Below are 27883 nucleotides of genomic sequence, written 5' to 3'. Positions count from 1 at the left end.
CACAGGTTTTGGGAGTGAGAACATGGACATCTTTGAGGGGCCATTATTCTTCCCATCATAGCCATCATAACCAAGAGTTAGCAGAAACCAAGATACAAAAATCAGACCCTCAGAGACCTCTAATATGGACCTATGAGATATAAACATAAAATAAGCATGTTTAATATATTTAAAGAAATAAAATACAGACGAAAATCAGGATAAGAAGATACTAAAAAATGACTAGAAAAAAATTGAACAGAACTACTGAATCAAATACAAGAATCAAATAAAAACACGGTGAATAAAATTTAACATAATGGATAGGTCAAGTATCATATTAGACTGCTAAAGAGAGAATTAATAAACTTGGTAATGGGTCTGAAGAAATCAGTGGACTACATTACAGAGAGACAAAGAAATGAAAAACATAAAAAGGCATCAAGTAACACGGAAGATATGAGACAGTCTAACACACAATTCTAGTTACAAGTCTATTGTTATTTCAGCAAACTTTGAATTTCCAACAGCTTTGTTTTTATTTCACGCCATCTACTTGTTTTTTTTTTATAATTTTTATTGTGCTTTAAGTGAAAGTTTACGAATCAAGTCAGTCTCTCACACAAAAACCCATATACACCTTGCTATGCACTCCCAATTACTCTCCCCCTGATGAGACAGCCCGCTCTCTCCCTCCACTCTGTCTTTCCGTGTCCATTTCGCCAGCTTCTAACCCCCTCTACCCTCGCATCTCCCCCCCAGGCAAGAGATGCCAACATAGTTTCAAGTGTCCACCTGATTCAAGAAGCTCACTCCTCACCAGCATCCCTCTCCAACCCATTGTCCAGTCCAATCCATGTCTGAAGAGTTGGCTTTGGGAATGGTTCCTGTCCTGGGGCAACAGAAGGTCTGGGGGCCATGACCACCAGGATTCTTCTAGTCTCAGTCAGACCAGTATGAGAATTTGGGGTCTGCATCCCACTGCTCTCCTGCTCCCTCAGGGGTTCTCTGTAGTGTTCCCCGTCAGGGCAGTCATCGGTTGTACCCAGGCACCATCTAGTTCTTTTGGTCTCAGGATGATGTAGTCTCTGGTTCATGTGGCCCTTTCTGTCTCTTGGGCTCGTGATTACTTTGTGTCCTTGGTGTTCTTCATTCTCCTTTGATCCAGGTGGGTTGAGACTCATTGATGCATCTTAGATGGCCGCTTGCTATCATTTAAGACCCCAGATGCCACTCTTCAAAGTGGGATGCAGAATGTTTTCTTAATAGATTTTATTATGCCAATTGACTTAGATGTCCCTGAAACCATGGTCCCCAGACCCCTGTCCCTGCTATGCTGGCCTTTGAAGCATTCATTTTACTTAGGAAACTTCTTTGCCTCTGGTTTAGTTCAGTTTTTGTTTTTGTTTTAAGGGATAGCTTTTCAGATCTCTTTGAGAGCCTTACACATACTTTAAAGTTATCGTCTACTTCCTGATGTTATCAGTTTCCTTGGAGGTTAGTTCTTCCATTTGAGTTCATTTCTTTCCTTAATGCTACTGGTTTGCCTCAAATGTTTAGTGATTAGATTGAGGTCTAGATCAGTGATTCTCAATCCTGCCTGCACATCAGAATGGCTTGGGAGTGGGAAAAGCTGGTATAACTGCTGCCTGAGGCTCCAACAAAAGAAAGTTATATTTTTTTAGGGTAGGACTGGGTCTGGTAGGGCAGGACTATGTAGCATTGCTATTGTTGCTGCTGTTGGTTTTAGCTCCCCAGGTGATTCTAATACGCTAGACCCACTGCTATCGATTGATCATCGCTGCATGAGTGTGTGTGTGTGCAGAGGTAGAGGATGTGGAATGAAGGGGGTAGATGCCTTGGGGCATGTTTTCCTTTAAAGGAGGGTTTCTCACCTGCAAATTTCCATACCAGGTGCCTGAGAATTGCACCTTTAAAATGCAAATTTCTGGGTCCCATCCAGCCCTACTGCAATGTTATCTCCAGGATGAGGCTCCTCACCTGCACGGTTTAAGAACCCCAGGAAGTACTAGTCATCTTTCTTCTGGCTGCAGAGGTTCCCAGGTTCTCCGGGAAGCCACCCTGTTATTTGGAGGGCGGCCCTGTTCTCTGGCCTTAACACCCACCCTGGAAATCTCTCACTCCTACTAAAGTTTAGCTGCTAGACAGCAGGGGACAGATGCAGCTGTTTCAATCTCCATTTGACTGCTCAAGGCTTGTCCTATATTACTCTGATTCTAAGGTTAACATTATGGGTTTCTTCTAGGAAATGTCCCTCTGGAGGGGTCTCTTTTGTCAGTTCCTCAGTAGGCCTAGTCCCACCTGCTTTATAAGGCACTGAATGTTCTCCATGTTCTGGTCTGCTGACAGTCTGCCCAGGCCTTCCTGTAATCCTCGGCATTTAGTCTTATTTTCATATTTCTTTTGTCATCTCGATGGGATGTAAGTAAGAGAAGAGGTAAATTTATTATTATCTCAAGCTAAAAATATTATTACCTGGTTGTAAAAAAAACTAAATGTCTCCTTCATCACTCGTAGAGTTGACTTCAGGTACCTTCATCACTTCGTTGCAGTTGAACTCCCTTGCCCTGTATTGTGCCCATCCAAGCACTGCCTTTCAAATTGCTGCCCCCTCCTCTGACGCCCCTAGACTTATGCTGAAGCCTCCGAAAGCCCCATAAAGTTACATGAGAGCAGCCAGGCAGACAGCTAGCATTGTCTGAGGCTTCTAACTCTATTGATCTGAACAGTTCGGGTTGTAATTCTATCGATCTGAATAGCTCAGGTGTGAGAAAACCCTTTGAAAAAGCAAAAACGAAAAGGATTATGTTGTTTCTCCATACTGTATCTTGGCTGTCTTCTTTTTTAGATCCTTGAATCAGACATGCATTTTGCCCCCTCTCTCCCTAGGAGATTTTTATCACATTATTTTAGATCACTTAGGGAGTATTTAGATGAAAAAATATTTAACTGTCTAAATATTTGTCAAAAGAAATTAAGAATAGCACTTCTCACACCAGATCTCTGTGATAGTAACAAAAGCATCGAAAGGAAAATAAATTACACATTCAATAGCCTGTATCAACAAGTTGATCTCATGCCAGATCCCATTCAACTTCAATTGGCCATGAGTATTATTCTAATGTTGATTTATAACCAAAGGCTCTTTACTATTCAAAGCAACACACAGCCTCCCACTCTGGCATTCAAACAGCAACCAAGGAATTGGCATTATCTGTGCAAAAGTCAACCAAACATCTGCATCAAAAGATTCTGAGAAAATAAGGCATTTCAGTGTACTCCAGGATGGAATAAAATCTAAAACTGGATTCACGTAGTATTGAAATGGAACGTTTCACTGTTTTTTTTTTTTTAATTGGAGGACTGTTTGCTACAGACAGATGGAAAAAAATGAGAAAAAGGTCCTATATCTTTCATTTTGAGCTCTGAATGCCTCTGGAAGGGCATGTGGAACCAGAAATACTGCTGTGGCCATTTCTGAAAAATACCTTCTACCACATGCTTACTCCCTTACTTTGATTTTAATTTTTAAATTTTACTTAACGCACTTAGTAATACCACAAGTTCTTAGAAATTTTATATCTTTAAAAATCCCCAAGCACAGATTTTAAAAAGGATTAACCCATTGCTATCAAGTTGATTCCAACATCCTATAGGACAGAGAAACCCCCCCATAGGGTTTCCAAGGCCATAATCTGTAGGGAAGCATGGGCCACATCTTTTTCCCATGGAGCAGCTGGTGATAGGTTCAAACCACTGACCTTGTAGTTGGCGGCGAGTACTTAACCACTGTACCGCCAAGAGTCCTTTTAAAAAGGATTACTATGTATGAACTCTACTTAATGATTAACTTTCATTTTTAATCTCCTACATGCTCATGCAGGACCAAATGCCCTGCCTACTTTCTCCCTCACAGACTGAGTATTGTCTCTCCATCTAAACCTTTCCCAAAATCTTCACCCATGAGCCCACTATGTACTGAACAAATTTCTATTACAGCATCTACAATACTCAACTGTACTGTTATTTGTAAAACATTATTTTAGTGTGCTATGATGCTTATTGTTAACACAATAATCTTGTTCACCAGACCTAAGTTTCTTGAGGACAAAAACAGTCTCCTCATTTTCATATCCCTTGCCATATCACACTTAATATGTTGTTAAGTGGATGAATTTAGAGGCAACTTTTACACATATAAAATAATTAGACCAAGGTTATAAATGATGTTAAATTACTTGTTTTAAAAGGGTAAGGACAATGCCTATGTTACTTCTAATAAAGTCATCCTTGATTCTTTCTGTGAAGTTTAGAAATCAGTTGAAGTTAACAGGGAGGAGAATGGACCAGACAATGTCAAGGTGTCTCCCATCTCCAAGGCTCTGAGTTTAGAAAAGAACTTTAAGAGACACATGAACTGACTGTCCCTGAAACCATACCACACCTGCAAAAGCTCTATATCTTCATGGTTTTCAGATCCGGGGGTGTTCTCCATTAATATGGTGGACATCACTCTCACATTCATTTTCACCATATCCAGCTCACTGTGTAATTTTCCAATCTGCAGAGAGCAACGTAAGCACCAGTCAGTACGTGTGGCACCAACAAATCACTACCTTGTTTCCTGTTCCTGGGGGACACTGGCTGGAAGAGAAAATGCTTGAGCAAAATTTAAGATGTTCAAACTTATACAAGTATACACACACATATTGATTTTACAAATGAATAATCTGTTACCTCCTAAAAGGATTTGTAATCTCTCATAATAAACCTAAAAATATGCTCTAGAAAAGTTAAAAATGAAGAAAAAGAAGTCAGATCAGAACCAGTATTGAGAAGGGAGAAGGTGACTATACTAGGAACTAGATGGGATAGTTTCTAAAAACAAAAGCAAACATTAGTCTGGCCTTCTTGGCAACCAATGGGAAAACAGAAAAACATGAAGGTTTTTATAATTCTTGTGGTATTAAAAAAGAAGGAATCAAGAGATAAACTTTTTTTTCTAGATTAAATCCTAAGAGGAATTAATCACATGGACTCTTATATAAGGAATCCTCAAGAATAACAGCATAAAGTCTTCAAAGATATATCCCTTATAACAGGACAGAAATGAACTTCATATAATAATTGCTTATATGGACCCTTTACAAAAAGCTATACACAAAGAGGTAAAAAGTAAATTCAGTTGGCACAATTAGCACTAGTAATAAGACTACCACTTCCTGAGCTCTCTGAAAGAGTATATGGACAGTCCTGCCAGGAGAAAGGGAAACCAGCTGGATGACACAAGATGCAGTCCACAGCCAAGCTTCCACAAAGCCATGAACGCCAGCAGCCAAGCACAGTTGTTAAGCATTTAGGCTTGGGAATCAGACAGACTCTATGGGATTAATTTTCCTAGGACCAAACCGTGATAAGCCACATAACATCACTAAGCCTCAGCCGCCTCCTCTGTAAAATGAGGATAATAATGTACCTATACCTTATAATGATGGTTAAAATTATAAGCTGCTTGTGGTTAAAAGAATAAATGAACTGTACATATAGTGCTTAGAACTTAGGAAAAGTCACCAACAAATACTACTGCTGTTGTTACCTGTTCTGGGACCAATGTAATGGTCGGGTTCTTGGGAGCAACTATAGCAGAAAGAGCCGGTGCAGTAGGAACAGATGTTGGTGGATTAGATGAGATCTGAGTAGTCTGTCAATATGAAATACGGAGATATGATTACCTGAATTCACATAGCCACCCCAAGCCCAGTTTGTCCATCCAAGTGACTCAATCACTTTCTTTCAACCAAAGCCTTGGGTACAGAGTGTTAGCCTGGAGTAAATCATCCAGTGTACAACCTGCCCAACATTTTAAGAAAAGTACTAAAGCAAATGGCATGCCCGTAATGGAACAGATATTGAATAACAGGTGGCTGCTATTATAATTATTAACTGAATTACAATTTAATCAAATGTTTAGTAAAATAAAATGGCTTTTACCATGGGTCTACATGATAAGCTGCAATGTGAAATTATTGCTCTCCTCTCTTTGGACTGTTAAAAACAAAAGATACATCAATTTATGTCAAGTGGTTTTAATCTACAATTGGCAAGGCATCTCCTTCTTCACCAATAAATGCCCCCCCCAAGCCAATGCCTCATTTCCATCCATGGGTGGAGAGCCCAAAGTCCAGGGATCTAGGCCAGTACATCTTGACATTAATAGGCACAGAAATCACCTGGAAATCTTGTTAAAACAAGGATTCTGATTCAGCAGTCTAGAGTGGAGCATACTTACATTTATAACAAGCTCCCAGATTATACCTCAGCTCAGACTTTGAATAGCAAAGTTCTAGGCTACTACCATATTGTGCCTTGGAAGAAAGTAGGAAAGGGGTATGGTGAGCAGGCTCATAAGTAGATGAGAGAAAAGATGGGGCAGGGGTTAATGGCCAGGAGCAGCTTGCACAGGTAAAAGAGTTAGTGCTCAAGGCAGCGTTTCCATGAAGTAGACTTCTAGTAAACACCTGATGGTTTATTCCACAAAGACAGTACTCACCAATCTACAGAAGGGAAGAGCTACTATTTCACATTATGGCAATTATGGAAAGATAAGAGCTGAATTATAATCGGCTACTCAAAGTTATTTGCAAACCTGGGAATGGATACATATGAACCTTTAGAAACTCTCCCAGTAGCACAGCTATTAATTATAAACTGAAATTCATTATATTACTTATGGTCCCCAAAACCAAACCCACTGCCATCGAGTCGAATCCGACTCATAGTGACCCTATAGGACAGAGTAGAACTGCGACGTAGAGTTTCCAAGGTGCGTCTGGCAGATTCAAACTGTAAACCTCTTGGTTAACAGCTGTAGCACTTAACCATTACGCCACCAGGGTTTCCTTACTTATGATAGAACCTATTATTTTGCCAGTCCAGCACCAACTCTTTCTTTTGAAAACTGCCCCCTCCTCTATTACATACAACTGATTCCCATGGGAGCGGCCATGTTCTTACACATCAGTTGATTTGTTCAGAAATGGGAACTGAACCAGACTGATTCAATCTGTCTCTTCTCCAGGTTTTCAGACTTAGAAACTGAAAAAACCAAAGCTATAACATGAAATTTGGGAGCTGTCTCCACTATGTGGAAAAGCTAGTCTGAAACGAGAGAGAACAATGAAGCTAACAGTCAAATGAAGTAGACGAATTAAAGGCATTTGAATGCCCGGTTCTCTGTTGTGTCAACAGTCCAGCTAATACTGGCATTTTTGTGGGTTTGTTATTATAGGAGATACCTTAACATCCTTCTAATAATTTCCACCTTTTGCTTAAGGTAGGTGGAGCTAGGTTTGCCCCTTGCAATGAGAAAAATCTTGAGTAATATGCTATCTTACCCTACACTGGTCAAGGAAAGGCCTCCTTACCTGTGGTCTTGTTTCAGCCTCGGCATCTGAGGAAGGAAACTGTACGCCTTTCTTAAGCAGGTCAAGGTATACTTCTTTTACTTCACTTACATCCACACCTCCTGGAAAACCCTGAGACCAAGTCTGAATCCAAAGGACAGAAAGTTCCAGAGTTAAAACAGCAGTAAAAACAAAACACAATTCTTAAACAGGTGACAGAAAATGGGAGGTTGAGAGTTAAGTACCTTTCTCAAAAGGAGAAAACTACGGACAAAATGTGCATTTTCAAAAACTAGAATAATGATATGAAATATTTTTTATCATCTGACTCCCATGTTTCAATATCTTCACGAAATTCTGGCAGAGATACTATTAATCGGTTTTTGTTGTACTGGATTCAAAATCAACAGATTCTAAAATAACATCAGGAGCTTTTTCTGCCAAGTAACCTTGAACTAGTTAGTTAACTACTCTAGGACATAGTTTCCGTATCTGCAAAATGAACATACACATAATAAACTTTCCTACCTGACACGGAAAAAGTAGAAACTGAGAGAAAAGTAGGGAAATAATTCCCAATTCTTTAGAAAAAAGGCGCTATCCAATGCCAAGACATTATTATTATTACACAGAAAATAGTAAGAATACTTTCTGGCTCAATGCTAGGTTTGTAAAGGATCCCTGAATCAATCAGGAGGTATACAATTAAGTCCCTAATCTTAGAAGTTTACCATCCCATACAGTATATAACAGACTTACCTTAATGAAACTCAAGATTTTATTCTGAATGTCTAATGGCAAAGCGTATCTGGGATTCAGCAGCTTAACTAGACTATCTTTCAAGAATTCCTTCTTCACAATCAGAGACTGGAAACTTGGACCACAGTTCTCCACGCACATGTCAATAAGCTAAATTAGAGAGAAAAAAATAAACATTATATCTCTTTGGCAAAAACCAGCTCTTAAATATAAGACAAAATAGAGACATCCACCAATGTTCTAATTAATGAAAACAATTTAGCATCGACTATAGAAAAAATAAAAATAAAAAAAAAATTTATTTTTTCTATAGGGCAAAGTGTTAGGTTCGGGGTGGTGGGGTGAGGAAACGCAGTGGATAACGTAATTGCCTTGGGGATAGACTTGCTGGAGAGTCAGGACACAACTATAAGAGCATTAACAGCAATACAGGATAGCAAATGCCAAGTGCCAAATGGGAAGTGCAAACAAAACACGTGGGCTACAGACAGGGTGACATTCATCCTAGTTTCCCCAGAGCCATCCTGGTACATGTCTGCTGTCCTTGCTTTACTATTGTTCATACCCCCTTTCATTCTCAAAAGTGTCTCAGTTTGGATGACAATCTACTTAGTCGCCCCAGGTACAGACCTTTATAGCCAGGTGCAATAAGTCTTCTAAGACTTTTGGAAAAGGCTGGGCTTTGAAAGATGGCAAAATAAAAATGAACGTAGCGTTATATTCTAGACAGATAAATAGCATGAAAATACAAAGGTAGCAAAGTGCATGAGTTATAAGGGGGGAAATAAGTATTCCAGTTTGTCTATAGTAAGTGCTTCTTTATGTAAGCAAATTGGGGATAATGAGGTGGTAGGGTGGATACAGTCTGCAGGAGTATTAATCAGACTGAAGAGAAATTTGAGTCGCAATGTAAAGAGTTTGGACATCATCTAAAGACACCGAGAAGCTAATGAAGAGTTTTTGTTACCTGTCACCATCACAACTCTATCCCAAGTCTGAGAGAAGAGTTAATACACTCTGAAGAGGTTGTCAGGCAGCAATCTGCAGAGGGAATTGCGTGTGTATGTGTGTGTGTGTGTGTTGGGGGTGGGGGGGATCCTGGAAACATGGAGAGATCCAGTAGGGACACACTAAAACCAAAAAACCAAATCCGTTGCTGCTGAGTCGATTTCAACTCATAGCAGCCCCACAGTATAGAGTAGAACTACCCCATAGGGTTTCCAAGGAGCTGCTGGTGGATTCAAACTGCTGACCTTCGGGTTAGCAGCCAAGCTCTTAACCACTGTGCCACCAGGGCTCCAGGGACCAACTACCCATTGCTGTCAAGTCAATTCTAACTCATAGCAACCCTACAGGACAGAGGAGAACTGCCCCATAGGGTTTCCAAGCAGTGGCTGGTGGATTTGAACTGCCAACCTTTTCGCTGGCAGCCAAGCTTTTATCCACTGTACCACCAGGGCTCCAGAGACCCACTAGTACATCCATAATGCAGAAAAGGCCTAGGATGGAGTGGGTTGCAAAGAAGGGAAAGACACAGGAGAATTATGAAGGAAGAACTTTCAGTGACCAGGTGCTTGTTGAAGAAGGATGAAGACCAAAAGGTAAGAGGCTTCCATTCTGCTTAAGAGTGATGGCATCTTTGATGGAAATTTGGAGGTGGATGTCATGGTATGACTTACCTAGGGGTAAAAATGATGGGTTGAAATTTAGGCTTTCTGAGTTTAAAACGACAGTAGGATACTCAAGTAGAGATGTTTAGCAGTGATCTTTACATGCATTGCTACAGTTCAAGAAATTGCAGGGCTAAAAGTGAGTCATCAAAGCTGTCATGGATTTAATTGTGTCCCAAAAATACCTGTCAACTTGGCTAGGTCATGATTTCCAGTATTGCACGATTGTTTACCATTTTGTCATCTGATGCGATTTCCCTATGTGTTGTAAATCCTATCACTATGATGTAATGAGATGGGTTAGTGGCAGTTATATTGACAAGATCTACAAGATTACATAGTGTCTTAAGACAATCTCTTTTGAGATATAAAAGAGAGAAATGAGCAGAGAGACATGGGGACCTCATACCACCAAGAAAGCGGTGTTGGGAACAGAGCAAGTTCTTTGAACCTGAGGATCCTGCACTGAGATGCTCCCAGATCAAGGGAAGACAGACGCATCACAAGGACCTTCCTCCAGAGCCGACAGAGAGAGGAAGCCTTCCCCTGGAGCCGGTGCCCCGAATCGGACTTATAGCCTACTGGACTGTGAGAGAATAAAATTCTCTTTGTTAAAGCCTGCCACTTGTGGTATTTCTGTTATAGCAGCACTAGATGACCAAGACAAAAGATGCCTAAGATGAGAAGGAATGGCTGGAACACTGGGATTTACCTATTACACAAGTTAGAAGGAAACTCAATAAATGTAATCAAAGAGCAATCAATGTAAACTGAAGCACAAAAACAAGGTAAACATGATGTTGATAAAGCCAAAAGAGGGCAGTTTCTGGGTAAGGGGGTGTGGGGGGTGGAGTGCTAAACTGTCAAGAATATAGACTGAGAAAAACTCAGCTAGATTTGTTGATTAGCGGAGTCATTATTCACCTTTAAGAAACCATTTTTAATAAAGCAACATGAACAGAAATCAGGCTAAGAAGGAATGAGGTGGTATTGAAGAACTGTACGCATAGAGCACTGTTCCAAAAATGACCTAAAAACAAAATTAAATCTCTAGTTTTAACGCTACCACCTCACGTTAGGGAGGTCACAGAAACCATAACATGACCGGCACAGGTACAATCAGCTCTGTAGAAAAGAAGCCCTGGAAATTACATACACCATGCGCTGTATTTTGAGTGTCACTTTAATGGCACAACAAAAAGAGGCAGTGGGTATGAAAGCTACAGTTTTAAGGGCAATGTGGTCAAGAAGGCAATCAGAAAATACAGAAGCTGAGCACATGCAGCAATGGAGAAAACATTCAAAGCAAGGGAAAATAAAAACAAAATCTAAAACACATTAAAATGATTCTATATTAATGCAAGTTGATTAGAAGAGAATGAGCTGAAAAGCTGAAAAACAAATGTCTTTTAGCTTGATACATTATGATGATGATTTTTTATTGGGTGAAACGCTGGGAGGAAAAGTGCCTCTAGTCCAGAGGGAATTTACAGAAATACTTTGCCCAACTGGTCTTTTGGTCTTAGACAAGATACTTAGCCTCCAACTCTCATTTTCTCTATTAGTAAAATGAGTCGTGAATTTCCTGCTAAATATTCACAAACCAATTTCTATCTTTGGAGCACCAAGATTTGATGATAATGGTAACATTCCCAGGAGGTACATGCACAAAATCAAAGAGCCAACATGAAATGTTGAGAAGGTTAACATCTGGAGACCAGCAATCATATCCTTTGTGTTTTCCCTTTGAAATCTTGTATGTCAGGACTCATTACTTCTACATCACCACCTCCGTTATGTTACCAATATCTCTTCCTACTCCCTCAGCCCACTGAGGTAAGTAGTAAAAGCTACTGTGCCAAATTGGAAAAATTAAGTATGTTGCTTTAATGCATTTTGAAAATGGGCCTTGGTGCAAATGTGTTCAGATAACCTATCTTTGGAAACAGAAAAACCAAGAATCCATAATCTGAGACTGTATAGGGAACCCAGAAGACAAGGGACTAAGAGAGACTAAAGTGGGAGACTCCAGTCTTCCCAATCTTCTTTTGTTGTTGGTTGGTTAATTCATTTATCCTTACTAATAATAATAAAAAAAAAATTTAATATGAGTATTCTTCTCAGACAGGCTGGAAGAAGAGGAGTTTTATTTCTCATAGTAAATTTTTAAAGCAGATACAAATTTATTAGTCAGCCTTTTGTTAAGTTGAATTAGCTAAGTCCCCCAGCCTGATAACCCCAGGTGCACTAACCAGGCTTCTGAGTCATCAGAACTGGGGACCACACCTGGACCGTGGGGATCACACTAAGGTATGGCCACCCTAAGACAACATCCCTAGGGGTGAGCTCACACTTCTTATTCCTTAACTGTAATAAGCTCCTGGAGGGACGATCACATTTTACACTTCTTCTAAAGTCCCCATAACTCATCACCTAATGGGTGGTACTTTACAAAAGCCTATTAGTTAAATAATTCCCAGGAACCTGTTCAACCATTTTCCATTTGACAATAACAGTAGTATCTTGTCGAGATTTATCACAATTGACTCATTCAAGAAAAGGCTAGTTTCTGGCTCAGAGTTATAAAGCCTAGAAACAAAATGTTTTGTTTTTGTTTTTTTTTAAACTACTGGCTTCTTGGCAAAACTGCTCCACCAACTGATGGTAGGGAATCACAATATAGTCAGATCCCATCAAAGACGTAATCAAGGCTAACAAGTCCATGGAGAACCCAAAGTGACAGATAATACAAAGAACATTTACAATGGATTTTGACAGGATCTCATCACTTCATAGTAATAAAGAGGAAATGTCAGACACAACGATCAATTTTAAAGAGTTCATTGCTAAACTTATAATTGCCTTTGATGGACACTGGGTAATTCCTTCTGCAACTAATTTCCCACATAATTAAGTCTGGCTTAAATACTTAAGTACTGCACTGAAGTTAGCTCTGAGGCTTAGGTACACACCTGCAATGTGGTGAGTAGTCTGAGGTGAGGAGACTGACCATTAGATACAGAACTTGGGGAAATCTGCCTGAAGATATCAAGAGTCAAAGGACTATTTAAAGAAAATCCAAGAAAATAGATATTTTCCAAAGCCTCAAATGAATGCTAAGCCTAAGAGCGAGAGCATATTCTGGCCCCCAACCTGTGACTCTTATCCTTGTTTTGGTACAGGTTTGGATTTGCTTGTTCTCACATACTTGTGTGGAAATCATGAGGCAGAGACCCTACATTTATCTGAGGTAGAACAGGTAATGGGAACTGGCAGCTCGCTGGCAGTAAGGCTTGAGAGATCAGTGACTTGAGGGGAAGAAAGAGTGGGAGCCCAAAGAGAAATACCCAAAAACCCAGTACCGTCGAGTCGGTTCCGACTCATAGCAACCCTATAGGACAGAGTAGAACTGTCCCGTAGAGTTTCCAAGGGTAGAGGGTAAAAAGGGACAACATTCTGGAATAATCCAGTTTCCTCAGGGAAGGGGTTTGGTTTGTCTTCAGAAAGAAGGAACCATGATAGAAGAAGATATGGAGATGGGGGTGGGAAGAAACTACAGAAATGTCAAGTAGGTTGGACACAACAGAGAAAGAACTAAAGCTATTAAATAACTGTGAGAAGAGTAAATAACTATGAGAAGGTAAAATAATATCCCATGCTGAAATATGGAAGGTAGCATAAATTCATTTTCACTTCTTGCCTTCCTCACTCAATTCTCCTAACCTTCTGTGTCCTTGAGATAGCCTGGATTCACATCATTTTGGGGCACATCTTCAGATATTTCTATCCTAATTTTATAGTACTGAGGGACCCTGGTGACACAGTTGTTAATCACATGGCTGCTAATGGGTCTACAGTTCGAATACACCAGCCGATCCATGGGGAAAAGATGTGGCAATCTACTTCCGTGAAGATTTACAGCCTTGGAAATTCTATGGGGAGGTTATAATCTGTCCTGTAGCATTGCTATGAGTCAGGATTAACCCAATGGCAATGGGTTTGGTTTGGTTTTCTATAGTACCTTCCGTTAGCCCTTGAGTCTTCCTGGATAGTGGGAGACGTAGGGTAGGATGTGGGGGCACTCAGTCATTGATTCAGCCAACATTTGATACACTAATGTATTGGGCACTACACTATACACAAAGTAGTTGAAGATAACAAAACACAAATCTCTCCTAAAAGGTTTGATTCATTTTCACAAGCAACGTGGTATGGGGAAAAGGGTATAAAATTCAGAATCTGAGGGCTGCTTCCAAGTTCTGGCTAACCTACTCAATAGCCATATAACCTTGAACAGTCACTTAACCTCTCTTAGCCTCAATGTCTTCATCTGTGAAATGGCATTAATAATACAACTACTTTCCAGGATTGTTGAGTATATCAATTGGGTAAGTGATTTGAGAAATACCTCTGTGACCAAACCCGTTGCCATCAAGTTGATTGTGGCTCATAGTGATCCTATAGGACAGAGTACAACTACCCTATAGAGTTTCCAAGGAGTGGCTGGTGGATTTGAACTGCCAACTTTTTGGTTAGCAGCTGAGCTCTTAACCACTGTGCCACTAGAGTAGTCAGAGGTTTATTTTTGTCTTTGGCCCATTGTTCTGCAGAAGCACCTTACTTCCGTCTCCATAATTTCCTCCATTCTGTGACCTTTCTGAGGCAGCTGTTATGAATAAGGGACAGGGAAGAGGTTAAAAAAAGGTGAAGGAGGGAAATACCTCTAAAACTATATTCAAACTCCAACTTGAAGAGTTTCTTCAGTGATAGTGTCATCAAGATTGATCAATTCATTCCTTCTCATTCCTTTCAGTTAATCTCCAAAAAAGCAAGATGTGATAAATTTTCTTCCCACATGGAAGTAGAAAATGGGAGCCAGGCTCACATCTGCCCCATAACCCTCTCTTGATAAACATTCCCAAAGCTCCAAAGAACAGTGTGATGCTGGCTGATTAGGGAAGTAACCATGCATGGCCTGGGGGTGGGCTGAGGTAAATAAAGGCATGCAGAAGAAATCAGAAAGCCACAGAGCTCACTCTCAGGCAGCAGGCAGGGCTTGTAAAATGTACCAAAGTAAAAAGGGCAACTCACCCAAGTGACTGAAGAGGTCACATGGCCAAGGATGGGGCAGGGAGTGGAAATGGGAACACGTCAAATAAGCTTCCAAACCCAAATCAGAAAATACAATCCACAGGAGAATCGCTTAAATCAACAAAGAACGTTTCTCCAAATTATAGCAGGAAAGATCAATTTTCCAGGAACACTCTCTTTCTAAGAAATTAAATGCTATTACAATCAACTAAACTGTTTTATAATTCCTAATAAACCAACATTATAACTCATCCTGTATATGACTCTTTGCCAATCTATTACCTCAGAGTATTTTAATTTTTTTTTTTTTTAACCCAGAACTAAAAATAAGATTATAGCTTGGGAAATCCCAGATTTTAATTATAACATTAAAGTACTTACTGACAAAGTAAGTTGGATTTCTTTATGATTATAGTTTTTGGAAATCCTTTTCTTCAAAGCTTTTACTGCATCTTTTGGCCTACAGCAAAAAATACAGTGAAAATCACCAGTTTAGGTATTTGCTGAAAACTAGTAGTATCTGATAAACATTATGCATTGTGGAAAAAGAAGGGGTAAGGACTGGACAACCAAAGTTCTAGTCTTGCTTCTGCTGTGTGACCCCGGAAAGACCACTTAACTTCTTGTGCCCACGTTTTCTCATGCATGTAGGCAAACAATACCACCTGCCCCACTGTGAGAATGAAAAAAATAATTATGTACATGAAAGGGTACAGAAATGTAGAAAGCACCATACATGAAATGTATTCATACTTGTATTCCGCTATTGATGCACAGAACCAGTTTATGGGAAACATAATTTCCAAAACAATGAAGCTTGTTCATTTTAATTTACACTATTAGTATCTCCTGACGTACACAGGTCAGGGATGTAGGCGGAATTATAACTTCTGATGCTACAATTTCATGTCATAAAGCAGGAACTATCTATCATTATAAGGTTGAAATTTACTTCACCTATGAGATTCCCTTCTCTTGTATCATCAGTGAAGAAACTGGTATTCATCACTGAAGAAAAGATTCACGTAAGAACTAAATATGGTAAATAAGATTATAGGAAAAACATTATAAATGCTTAAAAGTAACAACCATGAGCACTTTCCATTGACGTATACTCAATAATTAACTGCAACATTTTCTTCATCAACACCAGCTAACCTAAATCTCTTTTGCTGTCAGTTATCATTTGAATATACACAAAAAACAAACAGCATTATATCCCTTATGCCAAAATCCATTGCTGTCTAGTTGATTCTGACTCATAGTGACCCTACAGGACAGAGCAGAATTGCCCCACAGGGTTTCCGAGACTGTAATCTTTATGAAGCAGACCGCCATGTCTTTCTCCCATGGAGCAGCTGGTGGGTTCAAACTGCTGACCTCCCCATTAGCAGCTGTGCACTTAACCACTGCACCACCAGGGCTCCTGTGTTCCTATAAAAAACAACAAAAACCCACTGCCTTCAAGTCCATTTCAACTCATAGCAATCCTATAGGACAAAGAAGAACCGCCCCACAGGGTTTTCAAAGCTGTAAATCTTTACAGAAGCAGACCGCCCCATCTTTCTCCCACGGAGCAGTGGGTGGGTTTGAAACGCCGACCTTGTATACCTTACAATAGTCTGTAATTCAGACTGTAAATTCAAGCTAGTTGTTCCCTTCATAGTGATTTTGTTTTTTATAATTTCATTTCTCACCAGTTTCAAAAGTATAACAAGGCATAGCACATCATTTCATAACATAGCATGAACGGCATTTTGAAGAAAAAAAAATTGTGACAGGGAGAGGAAAAAGACTGCTAGCTTATTTCCTGGTTAATGATAATTGCCCGGTCACCACCAGGAAGTCAACTAGTTTCTTGAAATAGTTTTCATTACATTAACATAAAATACTTGAAATTGGAGCAAAAGGAATTCCTAAAACAGGAAACAATTTATCTTTTTTTTTTTTTTCACTCTTTAAAGAACAAGACATTTGCGTCCTGAGTCTGAAACGCTTAAGGTAAAGGCAAAGAGGAGAGAACAATTATAATGGATTCTCAGATATTCCACAAGCTGAAACAAGCAGCTGCCCCAATATTTCAACCTGACATTGTTTTCAAAAGACAGATGATGCCCCTTGGGGATGATGAAAATGCTCAAGAAAATTAAAGAGTCTGCAAGAGAAAACGCACTGTGGTTCTCACGCTTCTTAGCAGAGGCAAGTAAATGAACAACACATTGTACTCACCCATCCTGGACAGTGTTTATTATATCACAGATGTGCATGAACTGGCCCCAGTCTTCAGTTTGAACTCCAGCAAACGTAGCCTTTTCTGCAAAGAAAAAGCTGTTGAGACTGGGCTACAACAGAATAAAACATGCCTGGTCTTCCTGAAATAACCTGCATGGGGTTAACTAGCAAGAACCATTAAGTTGATAGTAACAGAGGGCAAGGGACTTTTTTTTTTTTTTTCTGTCTGAACAATTCCCAGTAAATTCAGGCATCAATCAGAACTCAAGTTCAGAATGCTGATGTTGCAACAGTAATGAGTGACCGATTAATAAATACTGTGGGACCAACAAAGACTGCAGGGCCAGGCTGGCTGGATCTCCATCTTCAAGTTCTGGCAGAGAGAGAAACTATGGCTTATTGAATATTTACCTACAAAGTGAACTGCACAATGCTAAGTATTTTATCTTATGCATCTCATTTAACCCACTTTTAGACATGATGAAACAGAGTTCAGAGAGGTTAAGGAAATTACACAATACAAGGTAGGTAATACAGCCAGTATGAGGTAGAAAAAGGATTTAAACCTATGTCTGATCCCAGGTTTTTGTTTTTTTTTGTTTTTTTATCATTATGGAGGCGGGGGGACGGAGCATGAGAGAGAGAAATATCAGAACTACTGAATTTGCCTGTAACCCTGGTGGCATAGTGGTTAAGAGCTCCAGCTGCCAACCAAAAGGTAAGCAGTTTAAATCCACCAGGCGCTCCTTGGAAACCCCATGGGGCAATTCTACTCTGTCCTATAGGGTCGCTATGAGTCGGAATAGACTCCACGGCAATGGTTTTTTTTGGTTTTTGGTTTGCAGTAGAGCACGGTCACTCTCAGCACTTATACTAACCAAAGCTGTCCTGTACTTCTCCAGACATCTCCTTTAAGCATATAAAATGCTCTCTGTGAAGGGTGATAGAACACTCAACACGCATCAGTTTAACATCTTTCTTATAAAAGAAGAGAGACACCTCATCGCGAAAACACAAGATGCTGGGGGGTGGCGGTTAAGCAAAGAAAAGAATTAAAAAGAATAATGAAGGGGAAGAAAGAATAAGTGCCTGGTTGGAGGAACCCCAAAGCTCAGCCTGCTTCCCATCTAGGAAAAGAGCTATCTGAATTTGGCATTGAATGGACAAAGCTGACCAACTTCAAGATGTTAGGCACAAGCTCCTGTTCCTTCTGCCAGATGTTCCCCTCCTATTCCTTGTTCTTCCTCCCAACATCCTAGAAAACTCCTAATCACCCTTTGAAAGCCATGGCAGAGTTAATATCTCCCTCTTCTTAAGTTTTATGCATTTTGTGTTTTCTTGTATTGCAAAGATACTGTATTGTAGTTACTACAATATTGTGTACGTTTTCCCTACAAGTTTGTGCGTTCTCTGAGATTTGAGACCATGTCTTACCTTGGCCTCACCAGCGCCTAGTCCAGGTCCAGGCACATAGCTGGGAGTCAAATGTTTACGACATTAAAGAATTTATCAGAATTATGGCCGAGATTTGTGTCCTTGTGTACCACAAATGTTTAAGTGGTTTACAGGGTTCCAACTCCCAGTAGTCTGGGAAGACAGGCGAATGGTTACGGAGTGCAGTCTACTCTGCAAACAAGGGGTCGCCATGAGTTGGAATCAAATGGAGGGTAAACAGGGTTTTTTTTTTGTTTTTTTTTTATTGCTGAAGTTACTTTTGCCTGTGAAGACACCGTCTGAATATGTTTCTACTCAGGGCTCTTTTTAATATCCAACATCCAACATGGGGATAGCCATTAACAGTTTAGAAAGCTTTACCTCCTCAAAAAACCCTGTATGATTAGTTACTTTTGCCCTCTTATAAAAATGTGGAAACTAAGATTCAGGTTAGGTAGCATGCTCGGTGCCACACTGCGGTTAATTGAGCTGGGACTAAAACTCTTCAAATCTGTGCCTCCTTATTGTAACGACCAAGTTCTCATGATTTCATCACCCCACTAAGTTCCCGACACCATGATAGTCCTACCACACCCGGTTCCTAAGGGAGGAACCAGAGAGAAGCGAGAGAACCGAGCTGGTGCAGGTAAAACAGTAGTCACAGGCTTCTCCTTCCGCATGGTTTATGCAAACACCAGACACGGGAGAAACGAGTGAGGCAGATGCCTGGTGGTCCCCCAGTGGCCTCTGTAGCCATCCTGTGACCCCAGACCTCTCCTCTGCGCTCCCTTCACTCCACAGCTGAGCATTTTTATGCTTTTTGTTTTCTGAGAACACCAACTCAGGTTGTATGAACTTGGGGCCAGATAAACGGTTTGGAGTGACCTGGCTTTCACAGACATGTCACATCACCTAACCTCCCTGAGCCTCCTTTCCCACATCGGTCAAACGGACATAATATCGGGCCCGCGAGAAACGCACTTTATGAACAACCTTTCCCTGGCAGAGAAGTTTCTGGTCACTCCTTGTAGAGACCCAAACTCCACTCCCGAATCCTGCGCTTCACCTGTTTTGTTTCTCTCCAAAGAGGCATCACAACGAGGTAAATTTTGAAGAGCAGGTTCTGGGAAGGGTCGACAAGACAGAATTGTCTAGTAAGGCGCCGGGTGGAATGTGGGTGCCCTGGGAAAGTTGCGGGGCGGGGGGAAGGGGAGAATTCCCTCAAACTTGGACTAACTCGGTCTTTCGCAAGCCGACAGTGGAGTAAAGCGGAAAGGGTTCCCCGACCCCCAAAGCCTCCTTACCTATGAGGTGGCCCAACGGGGTCCCGTAGGGATCCCGGTGACTCTTCCCAAACGCCATGGTAGCGCCAGAGAGCCGGGCCCAGGAAATCCGCCTCCACCGCCCTGCGGCTCCCGACTCCACCCGCTCGGTGGCCCTGGCTCCTCCTCTTCGCCCGAACGCTCGCGGGGCTCGGGCCCCGGCTCGGGCGGAGGCGGCGCGTCCTGCCCGGCAGCTGCGGGGTGCGGGGCGCCGGCGCGGGCAGGGACCCGGGGCGGGGCCGCAGAGGCAGCCTGCGCACCTGCCGCGCACCCGGCGGGACTGCGGGGAGGCAGCGCCCCGCGTGGAGCCCGCGTGACTGACGGGAGTGCCCGCTCCCGACCCACGGGCCGGCGGCCCCAGAGCCACAGCTTGGGAATTAGCCACCCGGGCTGTGATCCCGCCGCTTCCTTGGTAACTGTTGTTTCACTCTGTGCCTCGTTTACCCTCCTCTGTACAGAGGGAAATACGGGCTCACACAAATCTCAGGATTATGAGAATTAAGGAGAGGATGTCAACCGCCTAGGTCAGTGCCTGGCACCCACCAAATAAATACTTGACCACCGAGTGAATTTAATAACTCCAAGTATTTACCCCGCCGCCCCAAAGATCCGGGAGGGGAGGTGTGTTCCCTACCTTTTATTAAGCTGAAGGAGAAGGGATTGGCCTTGGGAGCCTCCCAGGTGTCAAGGCCCTTTTTTTCTCTCCTGTTTCCTCCAGGGACCATAGGGCGCTGCCAAGCAAACTATTGGTTTTTAACACCACCTCCTGGGAGCTGTGTTTTCCAGCCTGGTTATGAGAAGAGGAGAGGGGCTTTTCTTTGGCTCAAATAGGGAGTATGTTTGGCTTTAGGGCTGCTTTAGAAAGTAATTGAGTTTGAGAGACCCAACCCTTTCCTGCAGCTGCCCTTTCAGAACCTGAATTTATTTCCTTTTCCTTTGCACCCAGTTGACATCGGTTTGGAATCTCCAGGGAGGCCTAAGCCTGCTAGGAAGTGGGGTGTCTGTCTCCCGGCAGATGCCGATTAGCCTGAAGATGGGCTCATCTATGCCGTAGGTTCTTGCTTCCTGCAGTCATCTCAGGCCCCACCCCGCTAGTCCATTTTTGGACCTGGAAATGGTGGTGAAGGAGAAGAACGGCGATCTAGTGTGACTGATGTTCCTGGTCTTATTTATTTTAATATAGAAGTCAAAGCTCACTGCAGTGCACTCCAACCAAGGAAGGAGGCTCCCTCCCATTACCCCTTTTTTTTATCCCCCCTATAATTCTATTTTTAATTTTTCTTGACCTAAGTGAGCCACTACCTGGGATTCTGTAATCTAGAATGAAACATTTTCATTGTGATGGTATTTCTCATAATGGGATTAGCCCTGTTCGTAATTAATATTCTCCATCTGCTTACCTGGGGTGAGTTGCGGTTTAAGATGATACTGTTTATCAACTTCCTTAGTCATCATTGCAGCCTCTGCTGACACTGTTCAAAACCTCTTTTGTGACATCACCAACCTAATCTCTATTCCATGTTATAGCCTCTAGTAAAACATTTTGCCTTCTCTGCATCCTATAGTCAAGCAACCTTAAAGAGAAAATCAATTTTAGCTTAGGTTGGTGTTGATATCCAGTGGCCTTCCATCAGGGAATGGGAACAAGGGAAGAACCAAACAGACTCTGAAACTTGCTTTTGAATGTAGAGTAGCTACAGTGAATGGAAGAAATGATGAAGTAAAAGAGCTGAACGGAAGACTCAAAGGGTGTCTAAGAAACAGAGTGTTCTAATGAAATGTGCCAAGACCTGGAGTTAGAAAATCAAAGGGAAGAACACACTCAGCATTTCTCAAGATGAAAGAACTGAAGAAAAAATTCAAGCCTCGAGTTACAATTTTAAAGGATTCTATGGGCAAATGACGAATCGACTTGACGGCACTGGGTTTGGGTGGGATGGGCAAATGGAGCCCTGGTGGCTCAGTGGTTAAGAGCTCAGCTGCTAACCTAAAGATACGCAGTTTGAATCCATCAGCCACTCCTTGGAAACCCTATGGGGCAGTTCTGCTCTGTCCTGTAGGGTCACTATGAGTGGGAATCGACTTGAAGGCAATTTTCTTTTTTTAATTGGCAAAGTATTGAATGATGTGTAAGAAGCATCAAAAGCAGATGGAAGGAATACAGAGTCACTGTACAAAAAGAATTGGTCTACATTCAACCGTTTCAGGAGGTAGTATATGGTCAAGAACGAAGGATATTTAAGAAAGAAGTCCAAGCTGTTCTAAAGGCATTGGCGAAAAATAAGGCTCCAGGAATTGATGAAATACCAATGGAGATGTTTCAACAAACCGATGCAGTACTGGAGATGCCCACTAGTCTATGGCAGGAAATTTGGAAGTCAGCTACCTGGCCATCTGACTGGAAGAGATCCATATTTATGCCCATTCCAGAGAAAGGTGATCCAACAGAATGTGGAAATTATTGAACAATGTCATTAATGTCACACACAAGTAAATTTTTGCTGAAGATCATTCAAAAGCTGTTGCAGCAGTATACTGACAAAGAACTGTCAGAAATTCAAGCTGGATTCAGAAGAGGACATGGAACAAGGGATATCATTGCTGATGTCAGATGGATCTTGACAGAAAGCGGAGAATACCAGAAAAATGTTTACCTGTGTTTTATTGACTATGAAAAGGCATTCAACTGTGTGGATCATAATAAATTATGGATAACATCGTGAAGAATAGGAACTCCAGAACACTGCATTGTCCCATGCTGAACCTGTACATAGACCAAGAGGCAGTCGTTTGAACAGAACAAGGAGATACTGTATGGTTTAAAATCAGGAAAGGTGTGCATCAGAATTGTATCTTTTCGCCATGCTTGTTCAATCTGTATGCTGAACAAATCTGAGAAGATGGACCATATGAAGAAGAAAGTGGCATCAGGATCAGTGGAACACTCATTAACAATCTTCGATATGCAGATGACACAACCTTGCTTGCTGAAAGCAGAGGGGACTTGAAGCACTTACTGATGTAGATCAAAGATTACATCCTTCAGCATGAATTACACCTCAACAACAACAACAAAAAAGAAATCCTCATAGCTGGACCAATTAGCAACATTGTGATAAACGGAGAAAATACTGAAGTTATAAAGGATTTCATTTTACTTAGATCCACAATCAACACTCATGGAAGCAGCAGTCAGGAAATCAAACATCGTGTTGCATTGGGCAAATCTGCTGCAAAAGACCTCTTTAAAGTGTTAAAAAAAAAACCAAAGATGTCACTTTAAGGACTAAGGTGTGTCTGACCCGAGCCATGGTATTTTCAATTGCTTCATATGCATGTGAAAGCTGAACAGTGAATAAGGAAGACTGAAGAAGAATTTATGCCTTGGAATTATGGTGTTGGCGGAGAATATCGAATATACCATGGACTGCCAGAAGAGCAAACAAGTCTGTCTTCAAGAAGTACAGCCAGAGTGCTCCTCTAAGGAGCACCCCTCTAAGCAAAGATGGCCAGGCTTCATCTCCTGTACTTTGGACATGTTATTAGGAGAGACCATTCCCTGGAGAAGGACATCACGCTTGGTAAAGTAGAAGATCAGTGAAAAAGAGGAAGACCCTGAAGGAGATAGGTTGACTTAATCCCCATAATAACTTCATAAAGTCAATACCATTATTACTCTATTTTAGATTGGAAAAACTGAAGTAATTTTTCATAAGTCACATTGCTAGTGAAGGACTGTCTGATTCCAAAACCTGGACCTTCAACTTCTGTGCTATGTCACCTCTTGTGGGTAAAGCCGTAGATGGTAGATGGTACCCTTAACTGGTTCACTTTGAAAAAAGCAAGATTCTAGGGGACTGTACAAAATATTGCAAGTCCACGTGTCTAGAAGTTGACCTACCATCAGGCTTTCTGCAGCTAAGAGTCCCTTTCATTTTATTTGATTTTGTTCTTACCACTAAAATTTTAGATTGTCAGAGCTGGACATTAGCTTAGAAATCACATAATTTCTAACTGCATCATTTTATAGATGAAAAAAGTGACACCCAGAGAAGGCAAGTGGCTGGCTCAAGACCATCCATCTCCTTACTGTTGGGTGCAGTCCCACTGCCAAACTGATAGCTGCTGCCCCATAGTGTTTTCTAGACTATAATCTTTATGGAAGCATTTCACCAGGTCCTTCTCTTGCAGAGCCACTGGGTGTGTTCAAATAATCAACCTTTGGGTTAGCAGCCAAGAGCTTAACTGTTGTGCCACCAGGGCTCCTATCCATCTCCTTAAAGAAAGGAATACAAATATCTTAACCCTGGAACAAATACTCTTCTTACTCTACCATACTCCTTTTCCTTATTTTAATATTTATATATGCCACCTCCCCCCATAGGATTATCTCTGACCTCTTTATTCTTTTCTTTTTTGATGGATCCAGTTCCAAACACCACCCACTCTCTGTCCCTGCACTAAGCAAGGGGCACAGTGGTCAACTTTTGCCTTCATTGCTGACTGTGTAGTAAGGATCAGCATGAATCCAATTCCCAAAGTGTGGAAATGGATCCTGTCTACACCTTCCCACTTCTCCATCCTTGTTGCTAGCCGCTCACAAGGCACACACACTCTTTCAGCCCCAGCCACCCCGACCTAGGTCAGAGCTCACATGTTAGAGGATGCCTTCTTTCCCACTGCCAAACAGGCAGACATCCGCCCCCACTGGCTCTTGCTGCCCTGTGGGTTTGCTAATTTGCTGGAATGACTCACAGAATTCCCAGAAGAATACACCACACTTACAGATACAGCTTTATTACAATAAAAAATAGATACAAATGAAGAGACACATAGGGTGAGGTCTGGGAGGGGTCAGGGCACAGAACTTCCGTGTCCCAAAAAGGAACACATCATCCTCTCCCATGTATGGTTATGAATCAGGAAGCTCCACCTGAGCCTTAGGGCTCAGGGCTTTTATCACCTTTACCAAGTGGCCATGGTCGATCATGTCATGCTTCCTGAGATTTAGGCAGCATCTGACCCCTAGGTGGTCCTTCTTTGTTTGGTCAGCCCCATTCATTAGCCTCAGGTCCTGGTTCAGCTCAGAAGAAAGGAGGACAAAGGCCAGATTTCTTTCTGCAAGGTGATTCTACACATCTCACTGCCCAGCTGTTCCTCTGTGAAACTCATTTCCATAGTGCCCTGGTGATCCTCAAATATAGCCTCACCCTCTTAGATCACTCTGCAGCTTGTGATCCCTCTCCTATTAACCATCCTTGTATCTGCCTAACTTTTCAGAGTCTTTATCTTACATTCCTTTTTTCTCTGATCATTACTTCTCCATGATCTTCACTTGGCTCCATTTTCCACTCTGGCCTGCTAAACATAAGTAAGCATCCCCACATACCTGCGGTCCGCCTTTTCCTCTTTCTCAATTTCCCTCAGAGAGTGTGTTCACTTTGACTCTTCTTACTAAGCCTTTCTGACTGCTCCTGAGAGAGTTTAGTCTTCCTTTTCTGTCCTCATACAGATTTCTGTCTGCAAGCCCACAACACTTTATACTACTTATTTGTTTATAAGTCCATTCCTTATCTAGATATAAGCCCCTCGAAGGGAATAGGATCCTATTTGTAGGAGTTGTTATCCTGGAACTTAACAGGCTTTGTTGTGTTGTTGTTGTGTGCCGTCGAGTCACACACGCCTGTAGGTTTCCTAGACTGTAATCTTTATGGGAGCAGATTGCCAGGTCTTTTCTCCCTCAGAGCGGCTGGTGGGTTTGAACCTCAGACCTTTTAGTTAGCAGCCTAGCAATTAACCATTATGTCTCCAGGGCTCCTTTAATAGCCTTTAAGGGATGTTTATGGAATTGATGAATGGTTCTCCAACGTCTTGAGCTGCTCTATCCTTCCTGAGATCTACTCCTTAATTCCCTCCTGAATGCCTTGTTGGAACCTTGAACTCACTGTGTTTAGAATTATACTCATCCCTTCTCTCCATCATCTCAATATCCTACCTGACCTCCCCGTTTTGATTAACGTAGTTATTCTCAACCTGGGCACATTAGAATCACCTGGTTGCTTTTAAGAACCCTGTTGCCTGGGTCCCACCCTAACTAGTCTGGGATGTGGCAAGAGCATTAAGATTTTTTAAGGTCCCTAAATGGCTGGCTAATGATACCATAATTTCCCAAGTAGGAAGTCTTGAAGTTATCCCCACTCCTTCCTTTCAATCAGTTCTGGATATCTACGTGTTCTCTCTTCTTCTTGCCTTCCGCTCCTCTTCCCCTCCCCCCGCCCCAACTGGGCACTGCTCAATCTAGTAGCACTTAAATGTCCTAAGCCTTACTACTGTTAACAAATGAAATTGTACTGAAGTTAGGGCTTTCTTGAGTACAACCAAGCCTCCGTGCATCTAAAGATGATATTTCTCCTTAAAATTGACCTCTTGCACAATAATTCGTACACGTTATTTTTGGAAATCATATGTATAAAGGTATATGTTGACTTTATTTCTGCAGTTATTTTCTTAGTATACTAGATCTTTGCAACTCATGATTCTGGAAAGTCAAAGCAGAGGCTTCCCTCTTTCCCTGTCTCAAGAGCATCCTCTCTCAGCTTCAACGGAGAGGGCTTCTCTCCACCCAGAGGACTATTTTGTTCTGTTTCTATTGGCTTTTGGGCGAACTCAGAGACCGAAGATGAGAGAAGACCAGCCATAGGAAGAGTGATGGGCGCTAACTCTTGATTTCTTACTGTTAAAGGCACTGTGCAAAATGCTTTCATGTATGTTATCTTCAGTAAACCTCATCATAACCACACAAACTGTGAATCGTTATTCCCTTTCTACTAATGGACTTGTCAAGAGTCATTCAGGCTCAGGAGGAGAATTTGGGCTTGTTTCATTCCACAGTGTGGACCCTTTTTTGTTGCATCATGCTACTCCCGGGGCAAGGATCCTGTCACTGATCTTGGGTAGTACCTTCAGCCTCTAGCCCAGCCCTCTGCATTTAGCAGTGCCAAGTGAAAGTTCGATGATTGATTTTAAACATCTACCCTCCCCCAAATGTTAAACTTTAAACCACAGAAGTGCTGCCATTAGCTTCTCTCATCCATACCATTAAGTTCTGTTGAGCGCTGGGCCTAAAGGGCATTTGTTGGTTAAATTTGCCACCTTGGCAGATTCTTAGGAAGTTTGAAACTGAAGTTTTGTATGGAAATTAAATCAAGGGAACCAGTATTTTCATAACCTTAGCCAACTAGCTTTCTTTGCCCTTTAAGATCTCATCAGTTCACTCTCGTTTGGGATTTGTAATATAATCACTGTGCGTTCCTTTGGTATTCTAGCTCAGCTTTATAAGTCAGACTACCTGGGTTCAAGTTCCAGCTCCCAGGTGACAAAAATAGTTCCTAACTTATAAAAACTTATAGGGTTGTGAAAAATAATGAGAAAATATATGTGTAAAACTTAGAATGGTGCTCAGCATGTAATAAAGCTTAATAAATGTTAATTTGTTATCATTATTTTCTCCTTCCAGCCTACCAAGTAGCCTGTTAATTTCCACTATTAGAAAACTACCTTTGAGGTTTGGCAATGTCTTCCCAAAAGCCACTATTAAAAGATGTAGATGTTACCTTCCTTTGGGAAAAGAAGGTTCTATCAGCACGGACTAGCTTTATAGCAGTCACTTATCGGGTTTATACTGGCATGTTATGAATAATGTGTGATTCGTTGATCAATTTATTTGGCTTTTTGGAAAAGAATGGGGTTCTGAAAAACCTGACAGACTGGGAGCTGGGATTTTGTGCTGGAGTGAGGGATGAAAAGACCCAGCAGGCTGCTGCTGGGAGGTTTGTTCTGCAGAACTTTGAAATGAAGGGTGAGCAGCAAGGGAAACACATGCTTTTAATTTGGATCATAAACTTGGTTCAAATCCCAGTGCTACCATTTACCAACTGTGACCTTAGACAAGCAAGTTATTATTTCTGAACCT

At 41.5% G+C, this 27883-nt stretch overlaps 1 protein-coding gene across 1 annotated transcript in view; it reads right to left on the bottom strand.

Moving 5' to 3' along the window:
• LOC100666842 (TOM1-like protein 1) overlaps window positions 1-19963 on the bottom strand; it is a 31862-nt gene extending 11899 nt beyond the window's left edge. The window contains exons 1-7 of the mRNA XM_023553566.2: window positions 19894-19963; window positions 17153-17237; window positions 15305-15383; window positions 8163-8312; window positions 7425-7547; window positions 5597-5701; window positions 4445-4561 (exon numbers count right to left, since the gene is read on the bottom strand). Coding sequence (XP_023409334.1) covers window positions 4445-4561; window positions 5597-5701; window positions 7425-7547; window positions 8163-8312; window positions 15305-15383; window positions 17153-17237; window positions 19894-19951 — 717 coding nt within the window. The 5' untranslated portion in view covers window positions 19952-19963. The remainder of the gene's footprint in view (window positions 1-4444; window positions 4562-5596; window positions 5702-7424; window positions 7548-8162; window positions 8313-15304; window positions 15384-17152; window positions 17238-19893) is intronic.
• Between the last annotated feature and the right edge of the window lie 7920 nt (window positions 19964-27883).

This window comes from Loxodonta africana, chromosome 18 (assembly GCF_030014295.1).
Source record: "Loxodonta africana isolate mLoxAfr1 chromosome 18, mLoxAfr1.hap2, whole genome shotgun sequence".
In the NCBI taxonomy this organism is placed as follows: Eukaryota; Metazoa; Chordata; class Mammalia; order Proboscidea; family Elephantidae; genus Loxodonta; species Loxodonta africana.
The sequence above is the reverse complement of the archived record's forward strand: the minus strand, read 5'-3'. Positions and strand labels throughout refer to the sequence as shown.